The sequence below is a fragment of the Mobula hypostoma genome, chromosome 21 (genome assembly GCF_963921235.1).
Source record: "Mobula hypostoma chromosome 21, sMobHyp1.1, whole genome shotgun sequence".
In the NCBI taxonomy this organism is placed as follows: domain Eukaryota; kingdom Metazoa; phylum Chordata; class Chondrichthyes; order Myliobatiformes; family Myliobatidae; genus Mobula; species Mobula hypostoma.
In genome coordinates, this window is record NC_086117.1 from 58,841,377 (window position 1) to 58,854,441 (window position 13,065).

General features: G+C 39.2%; 1 protein-coding gene across 2 annotated transcripts in view; it reads right to left on the reverse strand.

Annotated features, from left to right (window-relative positions):
• zdhhc8b (zinc finger DHHC-type palmitoyltransferase 8b) overlaps window positions 1-13,065 on the reverse strand; it is a 283,381-nt gene that overhangs the window by 33,397 nt on the left and 236,919 nt on the right. For both annotated transcript variants that reach the window (XR_010021238.1, XM_063074112.1), the window contains exons 7-9: window positions 11,268-11,400; window positions 9,541-9,664; window positions 5,083-5,201 (exon numbers count right to left, since the gene is read on the reverse strand). Coding sequence is in view for 1 of the 2 variants with exons in the window: in XM_063074112.1 (XP_062930182.1) it covers window positions 5,083-5,201; window positions 9,541-9,664; window positions 11,268-11,400 (376 nt within the window). In the remaining variant the exon portion in view is untranslated. The remainder of the gene's footprint in view (window positions 1-5,082; window positions 5,202-9,540; window positions 9,665-11,267; window positions 11,401-13,065) is intronic.

Here is a 13,065-nt window from a genome sequence, read left to right on the forward strand (position 1 = left end):
GCACTAGTCTCCATGGTATCCATGGTGTATCTTTAAGGAGCCATGCCTCAAAAAGGTGGTGTCCATCATTAAGGACCCCCATCACCCAGGACATGCCCTCTTCTCATTGCTACCATCAGGAAGGAGGTACAGAAGCCTGAAGACACACACTCAACTATTCAGGAACATCTTCTTCCCCTCTTCCATCAGATTTCTGAATGGACGTTGAACCCATGAACACTACTTCAATACTTTTTTATTTCTATTTTTGCACTACTTAATTTAACGTATATATATTTTTACTATAATTCACTTTTTTCTATTACTAGGTATTGCATTGTGCTGCTGCCACAAAGACAACAAATTTCATGACACATGCCAGTGATATTAAACCTAATTCTGACTCTGATTGACTTTAAGACTGCTTCAGAGTAGCCTGAGGTCATGAAAAGCATTGAAGATATATATGTGTCTTGTAGCTTGGCTCACAGAGCTGGACCCCAAAGCTTGTGGTCTGGGTTTGATTGTGACTTTTGTTGCTGTTTGTGTGGAACTTGCACCTTAGTCTTGTGATTGTGTGGGTTTCCTTCCACACCCCTCAGACCTGCGGGTTGGTGGGTTGATTAACTACTGTAAATTGCCACTAGTGTGTAGATAAGTGGTGGTATTTGGCAGGAGTTCATGGGAATGAGGGAAGAATAAAAATGTGATGGCTGTTGATGGTAGCTGTTAGGGGGTATTGTGGAGTTAGGGTATACAGCCCACATTAATTTCACCAGTAACCAATCTTCAGATTTGAATGTGGATGTAGATTGAATTAAAAATGCAGCTCTAAACTATTAGACCTCAGATGCCTGCATATGCATAAATGCAGCCTAGAGTCAGTGGAGGATTAATATTCATTTTGGGTGTCTGGAGTGTGGGTGTGAAGAAGGAGGCATCTGAAAACTATATGTAATTCAAGGAAGCTGCTGTTACCTTTGATTTTTAGCATACAAAAATGTCATTAATATTGGGTTGGCAGGCCTCTTCGTCTAAGAATGTCTCAATACGGTGTCTGATGTTCATTTTTGTTGAATGAAATACTTCTACACCCACTGGCTTCAGTATCTCTGCAGTGACTTTGTTCACATAGCAATGGTAGGCATGAACGTGTTGTGTTGAAGGGCTCATTCCATTAACCTGTCTTTCATCTTTTCACATAAAGGCGATACAGAATCATTTAAATTTAGCAAATGGACTGTCACGTGACTCAAGACTGTCATGTGACTAAAATATTGCTCTCTCTGATGATGTCTCTTGCTTTATAGCAAAATCACAACACAAATGCAGTTATATTAATTACAACAACACAAAACACTGGAAGAACTCAGCAAGTCAGGCAGCACCTATGGAGGGGAATAAACAGTCGAAGAAGGGTATCGGTTAAAAGTATTAACTGGTTATTCCCTTCCATAGATGCTGCCGGACTTACTGAGCTCCCCCAGCATTTTGTGTGTGTCGCTCAAGACTTCCATGTGTTCATATTGATTATTATTACTTTTCTTTTTGTACTTGCACAGTTTATTGTCTTCTGCAATTGAATGCCCATGCTTCACACTCAATGATTCATGTCTACTTATTGTAATTCATGTTTTATTTTCTACTATTATGTATTGCATAGTACTGCTGCCGCAAAGTTAACAGGTGATACTAAACTTGATTCTGATTCTGATTCTGTTACGGTTATTATTCCATAGATTTATTGAGGATGCCCACAAGAGAACGAATCTCAAGGTTGTATATGGTGACATACAGCTGCAAGAAAAAGTTTATAAACTTTTTGCAATTACTCGGTTTTCTGCATTAATTACTCATAAAATATGGTCTGATCTTCAACTAAGACACAATAATAGACAAACACAATCTGCCTAAACTAATAACACACAAATAATTATACTTTTCAGGTCTTTATTGAACACTTTGTTTAATCATTCACAGTCCAGGCTGGAAATAGTATGTGAGCCCTTGTATTTAATAACTGGTAAAACCTCTTTTAGCAGCAATAACCTCCACCAAACGTTTCCTGTAGCTGCTGATCAGAGTTGTACAATGGCGAGGAGGAATTTTACATTATTCCTCCACACAAAACTGTTTCAGTTCATCAATGTTTCTGGGATACATTGCATGAACAGCCCTCTTCTGGTCATGCCACAGCATCTCAATTGGGTTAAGATCTGCACTCTGAGTTGGCCATTCCAAAACTAAAATTTTCTTCTTTTTGTACTGTTCTGTTGTTAATCTACTAGTCTTTTGGATCTTTGTCTTGCTGCATTATCCAACTTCTATTAAACTTCAGGTGACGGACTGCTACTCTGACATTCTCCAGTAAGATGTCCTGTTACAATTTGAATTCATTGTTCCCTCAACGACTGCAAGTTGTCCAGGCCCTGAGGCAGCAAAGCAGCCCCAAACCATGATGCTCCTTCCACTATTCTTCACAGCTGAGATGAGGTTTTGGTGTTGGTGTGCAGAGCCTCTTTCCCTCCAAGCATAGCAATGAACATTTCTGGTAAAAAGTTCAACTTTTGTTTCATTCGTCTGCAGAACATTGTACCAGAAGCACTGTAGAACATCCAGGTGGTCTTTTGCAAACTTGGACGTGCAGCAGTGTTTTTTTGTTGGAGAGCAGTGGTTTCCTCCATGGTGTTCCTCCATGAACACGATTCTTGTTGAGTGCTTTTCTCATAGTGGACACATGAACTGAAATTTTAGCAAGTTCTAGAGACTTCTGCAAGTCTTCTGCTGTTACCTTTAGGGGTTCTTTTTCACCTCCTTCAGCACTGCACATTGTGTTTTTGGTGAGGTCTCTGCACGACACCCGATCCTAGGGAGAGTAGTAACAGTACTGAATTTACTCCATTTGGAGACAACTTCTCTTACTGTGGACTGAACAGTCAGGTCTTTAGAAATGCTTCAGCCTTTTCCAGCATCATGCATCTCTACAATTCTTCTTCTAAGGTCCTCTGAAAGTTGTTTCGATGGGGGCATGGTGCACATAAACAGATCTTTCTTGAGAAGAACGGGCTCTGTCGGTAACCTGACTTTGTGTGTCTTTTTTATAGGGCAGGGCACCTCTACAACCCGCACCTCTGATCTCATCTCATTGACTGCAACACTTGACTCCAAATAGCTTTTGCAGAAGTCATTACCCCAGAGGTTCACCTTTTGAACCCAAACTGTGATTGTTTAAATGGTGTTGACAAGAAGTACAATTGTTTGTGTGATATTAGTTTAGGCAGATTGTGTTTGTCTATTATTGTAACTTTGATGACTATCAGACCACATTTTGAGTAATTAATGCAGAAAACCAGGTAAATGCAAAGAGTTCACAAACTTTTTCTTGCAAATGTATATATATTTTGATAATGAATTTACTTTGAACTTTGGTTGGATGTGCCTCTGTTGTCTGATTCAATATGCAGGGTTGTGCATGTAACACCAATGCAATCAAGCATTATCCAAAGATGGACCACACTGCAATATTGTCTTATCTTTCACAGAAATATTGAAAGTTGCCATTCTGTCCAATCATCGGAATATTAGTCAAGGTTTTTTTTGAGGGGCCTGGTCATTTCAAGACAGATAATATTTGATACCAAGACTGTTGCCAGAGCAGGAGTCTGTGTGGCAGCTGTGCCAGGAGGGTAGGCCCCTACATTCAAGTAGCATTTCTCTCTTTTTATGACGTTGGGGGATATTACTGAGGTTCTGTATTTATGGATTGGACAATGGACTGTGGACTTATATATTATTATGGCTTTTATATTCTGTGTTTTTGCCCAACCTTTCTCTCTTTTTTTGTATGAGGAGGGGGTTTTGAGGTTGATGTTCTTGTTGTTTTGTTAGTTTTTTGTGCAGGTGTGGGGGTTTCGGAGTTGATGATTGTGTTGCCTTTTTTTTGTGCAAGGGGGTGGGTTTGATGTTTCTCTTTGAATGACTACCATGGTTTTCTGTGTTTTGTGGCTATCTGGAGAAGATGAATCTCAGAGTTGCAGAGTGCATACATACTTTGATAATAAATGAACCTTTAAAAGCTCAGCAAGAATCGATCTACGCCAAAATTCCACTTCAAGATCAAATTAGTGCACCATATTTTATGGTAATTTGTCCCCTCCCCCCATTAACAGCAACAACTGAATGATTCCTTCTTTCCAATATTTTCCCTTCATCAACGTGTTAATTGACATTTATTCTGCATGATCCGCATATGTAACGTGTGAAATTACTGAATCAACATGATACTCTTATAAGATGAACCAAGTTTTCTTTGAAAAGAATATCTGAACATTCTGAATCGAGTCCAGTTACAGAAATATCCCTAGTTCTGAAATATTTTCAAACACTCAGTGTCAGAAGAAATTTGAGAGCAAACAGAATATGGTTCCCTCTGGTTCACTTAGTTACTTCATCTAAATATGACATACACATGCTATAACAATCAAAGATCAGTTGTTAAAAACTATAAATGGTAATCTTCTTGACATTCCACAGAGAAGTAATGTAATGGCTTGTAGAGGGTGATGGATGTATTCCTTCAGAATTTTTACAGTACGGTGCAAAAGGCCTAGGCACATGTAAAAAAAATACTGTAAAATGAAGATGCTTTTAAAAATAATGAAATGCAAAGTTTCTAAATACTATAAAGACCAGTAAACTGTTTAAAACTAAATCGAATTAATATTTGGTGTGGCCACTGTTTGCCTTTAAAACTGCATCAATTCTCTTAGGTACACGGTCGTGCAGTTTTGTAAGAAAATCAGCTGACTGGTTGTTCCAAGCATCATGGAGAACTTGCCACAGTTCTTCTTCAGACTTTGGCTGTCTCGCTTGCTTCTATCTCTCCAAGTAATCTCAGACAGCTTCTATGTTGTAGAGATCAAAGCTCTGAAGGCCATACCATCTAACCATATAAAAAATCTAGGGTGCCTAAGACTTTTACACAGTACTGTAGTTACATCTCCACTCAAGTCTTTCCATCCTAACCAAAGTTACCTACAATGCCCCAACAAAAAGCAATAACCAAGGATTATTTGTCTAGCACCGATTCCTACATTTCCTCACCTTCTCACTAGCAGCATGGTAGAGAACTTTGGGGTTTGCACCTGAACTGCTGAGTGCTGGTCGATACTTAAACATGGCAGGAGTGGGTGGGTTGATGGGCTTGGATGAGAGATCACTATCTGTAATAAGACAATGACAATGTAGTACAGGCAGCAGTACACTCAGACACAAAGGTACACTCTAACTACTGAAAAAAACAGGAGGGGAACGGGAACGGCCGAGGAATCTAGGATTCACACCATCCTTATTATAAAGTCTTGAGGAGTTTAAGCACCTTCGAACCAGATGTGCATTTTAACTCCCATTTTGATCCCAATCCGAGCATAAACATGAAAATTGAAGGCAAAACTGCCGTAACTTTATGACAGATCGGAATATAATGAGGGTGGAGTGTACTGAGGAAATTGGTAGACAATAATAAACCCTTTGTATACTGAGGTATCATTTATGTTTTGTTTAAGAGAATGTAAATAAGTAACCAAGCAATTGAAAATTTTCACCAATGTAAAGGTATATTAGCCAGTCTGTAATTTTTTTCTATATTACACCACAAAGGCCTCTAGTTGAGTACATTATTTATTGCTCCCAGCAAGTTAACATTTTCATAGTGTGTAAAAATTCAGTATTCGAAGAGTTTATTATGTAAATTGAACTGTAAGATGTTTCACAATGGATTCAGCTTTCCGCATAAACATTTTTACACTTACAGTAAGTAAGATTGTCTACGGATAATTACAAACACGTCATCAGCACAAAGACACTTAAGTGGACTTCCCTTTTCTGTAAATCTTTTCACCACGATTGTTTTAAAATAAACACACTTAGTTAACCCTACTTCAAGCACTCTAAAACTTTAAAAGTATACGACTGGAATGGAAGAATACACTTATTATAAGACCTTAAGACCATCAGATATTGGAGCAGAATGAGGCCATTTGGCCCATCGAGTCTGCTCTGCTATTTCATCATAGCTGATCCATTTTCCCTCTCAGCCCTAATCTCCTGCCTTCTCCCTGCATCCTTCATGCCCTGACTAGTGAAGAATCTATCAACCTCTGCCTTAAATATATGTAAAGACTTGGCCGCAGCAGCCACCTATGGCAGAGAATTCATAATTTGCAGCAAGGTTGAGTACATCAGGATTGAAGTTAGGCTACATGATTTCAGTCAGGGTCATGACGTAATCCTTATGGTTTATTATGGGCAGCTGCTGTATTTCATCGGGAGTTTGAGGAGATTTGGTATGACACTCACAATTTTCTACAGATGTACCATGGAGAGCATTCTAACTGGATGCATCACCATCTGGAATGGGGGTGTGGGGCTGCTGCACAGGATCAAAGTAAGCTGCAGAGAGTCAGGTCCATCATGGGCACCAGCCTCCGCAGTATCCAGGACATCTTCAAGGAGCAGTGCCTCAAAAAAGGTGCATCCATCAATAAGGACCCCCATCAACCAGGTCATGCCCTCTTCTCATTGCTACCATCAGGGAGGAGGTACACTCCTTCAATGATTCAGGAACAGCTTCTTCCCCTCTGCCATCGATTTCTGAATGGACATTGAACCCATGAACACTACCTCACTGCTTTTTTATTTCTATTTTTGCATTACCTGTTTAATTTAATTATTTAATGTATATACTTACTGTAATTCACATTTTTTGTTGTTATGTATTGCATTGTACTGCTGCTGCAAAGACAACAAATTTCATGACACATGCTGGTGATATTAAACCTGATTATGATTCTGACCACTGTTCTGAGGGACAGAGAACAATCAACCAGGATTCCTGGTCATGATCAACAGCTGGTGATCATGTGTAGATTTTCACATATAAGTTGAACAGGTTTGGCTTCAATGAATTCCTTATGCTCTACCTAACATTCACTCTTCGGACTTGCTGAAGAATGTCCAATGAGTAAAATAGCAATTCATGTAGTTATTTTTTAAAATTTATTGAGGTACAGTACAGAATAGGCCCTTCCAGCCCTTCGAGCTGCACCACCCAGCAAACCCCAGCCTAATCATGGGACAATTTACAATGACCAATTAATCTACTAACCAGTATGTTTTTGGATTGTGGGAGGAAACAGCAGCACCCAGAGCACCTAGTGGTCACGAGGAAAACGTACAAACTCTTTACAGACAGCAGTGGTCACTGGTACCGTAAAGCGTTGTGCTAACCACTACGCTACCATGCTAACTATGGAACTATCCAAGATATCAGTAATCATTTCCTTGTGGGGACAGATAAGAAATGGAGAAGAGGAGATAATAAATAAAAATTTTCAAATTGGAAGCAGAGCTTTAATTATAACTCACGTAAGGTACATTGGTGAATCGTCCTGCAAAACTATTATAGCCATTAGAACAATGTACCAGATGCCAAGGCTAGACGAACTTGGTCATAATCATTATGTGCCGTGTTGTATGACATGGGCGAACCTGATCTACATGTCCGTGATTGTTCTTGGCAAATTTTCCTACAGAAGTGGTTTGCCATTGCCTTCTACTGGGCAGTGTCTTAACAAGATGGGCAATCCCACAGACATTACCAATACTCCTCAGAGATTATCTGCCTGGCATCAATGGTCACATAATCAGGATTTGTGATATACACCAGCTGCTCAGACGGCCATGCACGTGATCCTGATCTTGGGGCTAATCAAGTGCTACACCTTATCCAAGGGTGACCTGCAGGATCATGGAAGGAAGGAGTGCCTACATCTCCTATGGCAGAGACGTTTCTCCACCCCGCCACTCCGAACTTGGCAGAAATACTTTTATCCTGTGTAAACTGGTTTTTATTATAATTAATCACTTTTATTTTATATAATCTAAAATACATTTCACAACAGTTGAATTTCAATCATGGTTTTATTCTAACTTCCTTCTAGCTACACTTTCATGGATCAGGATCTCTCTCAATAGAATACTTCACCATGAAGCATTTCACCAGTCACCCCTATTCAGAACAACAAATATCATTTCCCAGCATCTTGAACCAGTCTTGTTTATACCGCTACCCCATGCTTGAAATTTAGCTGAAAATTAAAAATATCTTTTTCAAGTCTACTGTGTCACACATCTGAAAGTCTTAGTTCACTCCAACTAGAGCTGATTATCAGGATCAAAATGGGCCAGATAAACTGTCTGATGGGACAACTTCACTCAGCAATTTCTTGCTTTCCACTCAAAGTCTTTTTCCCACTGAGGTTGGGTGGGACTACAACTAGAAGGGTGAAAGGTAAAATGTTTAACAGGAATATGAAGATAAACTTCTTCACTCTGGATGCTTCAGCTTCTTCCCACATGCTAAAGATGTATAGGTTAGGGTTAGTGAGTTGTGGGCATACTATGATGGCACTGGAAGCATGGCAACACTTGCTAACTGTCCCCAAACATGCTCAGACTATGCTGGGCATTGGTTGAAATGACGCATTTCATGGTATGTTCCAATGTTTTGATATACAGTATTGTGCAAAAGTCTTAGGCATATATATATATATAGAGCTAGAGTGTTTAAGACTTTTGCACAATACTGTTGCAATTTTATTGCACTGTACTGCTGCCGCAAACAAAAAAAAATTTTCATGACATATGTGAGTGATGATAAACCTGATTCTGATATGGGTCTCTGTTGTGGACTGAGAGTGGGAAGGGGACAGGGAGAGGGGAGTCATGGTTGGGAAAAGGGGAAGGGAGAGGGGAGGGAGCGGGAAGCACCAGAAAGACATTCTGTAATGATCAATATACCAATTGTTTGGAATCATATAACCTTGCCTGGTGTCTCAGGGCAGGGTGAGTCTGCACCAAAACCACTCCCTCCCCTGCCCTGGCATTCCTTCTCTGCCACCTGACCCACACCCCTCCCGCAGTGCTCCACCCTTGTCATTCCCAATATCCTTTGCTCCGGCCAGATTTATAAGGCATGCTCTCCGCTCTACGTTGACAAAGACAGTACTGTGCAAAAGTCTTCGGCTCCCTAGCTATATACAATATATGTGACTAAGACTTTTACACAGTACTGTACATGTGACAAATCAAAACTAATCTTATCAATCTTACCGTAAGTGAATCAAGAAATATGAGATTAGAGCAGAAAATGAAGTAAACAACCATAGAGGGAACACAAAAGGCTAAATGGGCTCCACAGCTTATTTTCTCTGCATTATGTTTCCCCCTCTACAGATGCTACCTGATTTTTCAAACGTTTCTAGCATTCTGCTTTTCAGACAATTAAAATAAGTTGCATCACATGGATGGCAAGAAATAAAAGTATGTGATTTCAAGAAAGTAAAATCCTTATGAAAGCCCCTCTGCATTGTCCACTTAAAACATATCAGAATCAAATAACAATATTTCTTAAGGACAGGTCTGTGCATCAAGAAAATAATAGTCTAGTTAAGTACGTTCTCTATCAGAATTATTTTGTTGTGTTTCACCTCAGTGCATTACCTTCGTTAGCTGAAGTACCGAGTTGGTTTTTAAGGTTTGCATATTTGCTTGGACATAGTTTGGGTGGGAGAGGGGGCTCAACTTCTGTTGATTGAACATCCAAAGTCTCCAAACTTCCTTTGGACTAAAAGAATGATTCAGAAAAGAAAAGGTAAGTTTTATTTTGGAACATCACAGTCACCATTCTAACTCCTGGATTTTCAAGATCAGAAATTTCTCTTTGTATCATATTTACACGCACTTTATTGAAAACGTGTAACTTTGAATCTCAGATTCAGATCAGAAATGACAATCTTTGTATATTTTATGAAGGAGAGAAGAGAGTTTTTCACAGTCAAATGTGAAAAGATCGAAGAAAATGTGCATTTGGTCCACTATTAACAAACCTCCAATAGGAAATCATACTAGTCAGTGCAAAGCCATCAAAGAAAGATCAACAGAATGATCATTATGGGACAGCATGTAAATTGGCTGTGTACCGATCAAAATTTGTTTAGACTGCTCACAATGCTTTACTTAATACCCCCATTTAAATTCATTTATCAGGCTAGAATTCCTGCTTTAAGCAACAGGTAACATAACAAAAAAAAACACCCTTTGCTTATGGGATTCTTTTGATAACTATACTAAACTTTTTAATTGGACAAGCTTGTTTAATTATAATTTTCCCACCTCCCTATCCCCAAACTCTTAACTATCATGCAACACACATAAAATGCTGGTGGAACACAGCAGGCCAGACAGCATCTATAGGAAGAAGTACAGTTGACGTTTCGGGCCGAGACCCTTTGTCAGGATCTTAACTATCATGTCTACTTTAATCAATAAAAATGATTTAAGACACCCGCATATTAACACATACACAAAGGAAATTAGAGAAATGTGCTACAAACTTCTGTCTTCTCACCAAAAGAGTTGAGAAAAGACAAAACGAGGATAATATCCTCAGTGGTGAAACAGATAAATTTCGCAAGTTCTCAACCTCTGAATGCTTGAGGTACCAAGCATGAGATGAACCAAAGCAACACAAATTATAAGTACGTTTATTACTTGCAAGGGAAAGTCTACCTCCATGTGCTAAATCTATGGTAGATAGCTTCAATCTCACAGCTCAAAACAACCCATTTTATACATTTACAGAGCCCAGTAATTCATCAGCTTCATGCTTTTGAGGTCATTCCTACATTTGCATTTCTTTCTTATTTGTATCCATCTGAACTTGTCTTTAATTAGTCCATTTGTCTTTTAATACTTCTCCTGCCACACCCCCCCCATCTATTCTGTTTTTCTCTGTTGTCAAAACACTACCTGACATAAAACATACATGCTTGCAAACCAGCAAAGTATTCTGGGATCACACATTTTGACACATTAGATTTTACAAAAATTATAAATTCATAAAGACTTCAGGGTTATAGATATATTTCCACAAGCATCTGCAGAATTTCTTGTGTTTATGCAATGAACCAATTTACAACCCTAAAAATCTGATTGCATAACCACCTACAAGACTCGGGAATCTTGGATTTACATGTGGTCTACATGCTGGGAACATCTAGAACTAAAAAACACAAATTCAAATGCACTCTTTTGTTATGATATTAGAAACCTAGGCAGTCAACTCAAAGTGCAAATGTATTAAAAGGTTTTAAAGATCATCATTTAAATAAATGGATATAGTAACACAAATGTAAATGTTTTTTAAAATCACAATTTCTGTCTCTTACCTTGGTCCTATTCAAACTGCCCTGAATTCCATTGTCGTTTATTTTGAGTGTAATTTGTTTCTCAGACAACTGAAGTCTAACAAAAGGAGATTTCACCATGACCAATTCTTTCTTTTTGTAGTCAACTATGTACCTAGAGGCAGGATTGAAATAGAATTGTACTGAGGGTAATTACTTACATGATGCCGAGAAGAGTTCAAATTACAATAGATCATTATCACTATTATTGAAACATACTGATGGAAAACAACTATATAACTTAAACCAAAAAGTTCAATAACTATCATAAATATAGCAATGGATAAATTTCATTAAGAAATTCTTCCCAAGGAAGATTTAACATGGTGCTGGTGAATCTCAGCAACTTCTGGCTGGTGGCTAACGAAACAAGGAAAACAACTAAACAATTTGTTAATCACACTTCTCCTGGCAAACAATCATCACAAGCAATAATCTGTAACTTCCCTTTGGACTTGGATGCAGTTTGACGAGGAAGAGCCGAGGCATGGTCGAGAGCAAGGAAGACCCAAGGCTCAATTGACTTAAGAGCCGGGACGAATTGGAAAGGTCGGGTACAGGCTGAAGGAAGTGGCGGGGTTCAGGCCCAGAGTGTATTGAAGCGGCAGACCCCGATGTTTGGACGCTGGGCCAGACTGAAAAGGTCAAAGTGTCAGGACTGGAGGCGAAGGTCAGGCTGGTTCAGCTTGTTGCTCAGCTCTGTGCTGAGCTAAGGGTCTGTGGATGAACACTTTATGGACTTGAGTTCAGAACACTATTTGCTTGCGTTTGTTGTTTGTATGATTTGCTTTATTTCTCTTCTTTTTTTTAAATGGGTCTTTTTGAGTTTCTTGGCTTTGTGGCTACCTGTTAGGAGATGAATCTCAAAGCTGTATAATGTATACACTCAGCACTTCGATAATAAACATACTTTGAACTTTTGAAATTATGCAATATACAGAAAAGATAAATCAAATAGTCTTAAAAGTCCATGAATGTATTTGCACTTCGTACTTTAGCAGTATCATCTTCCAACTTCTAAGCAGGGAATTTTAAGTCAACTTATAGAACTGCTGGATTGATGGGTTTGTTTCAGACTAAAGGACTTAACGATGTCCCACTGCAAGCTGATTCAGAAATTTTGAGGAGACACTCTCAGGGGTTCCCAACCTGGGGTCCACGGACACCTCAGTTAATGGTAGGGGTTTGGAGCCCTTGCTCTGGAATCTGGAGCAAAAATAAACTGCTAGGAGAACTTCAGCCCCGTGCACTCCCCCCCACCCCCCCAGCTTCCCCCACAGATATTGATTGATCTATTCAGCTGTTCCAGCAGAGTTTATATTCTGCTCATAAGAGTCATGGAAAAGTACAGCACAGGAACAGGCCCTTCAGCCCATTTAGTCCATGCCAAACCATTTAAACTGCCTTGTCCCATTGGCAAAGTTTCTAGAACTTCAGCCATTTGTTAACAGTACGGAGAAAGCAATAATCCCTTTATATAGAATATAGAACAGTACCGCACAGGAATAAGCCCTTCTGCCCGCAATGTTATGCCAAATCAGCTAAAAAATAAATTAAAAAACCCAGAAAATAATCCCTCCTGCCTACACCATGTTCATACTCCTCCATCTTCCTCACTTCCATGTGCCTATCTAAATGTCTCTTAAAAGCCTCTAATGTATTTGCCTCTACCACCAGACCAGGCATCTACCACTCTCTGAATAAAAAACTTACCCCTCATGTCCCCTTTGAACCTACTCCCCCTCTCACCTTCAATACACGTCCTCTGGTATTAGACATT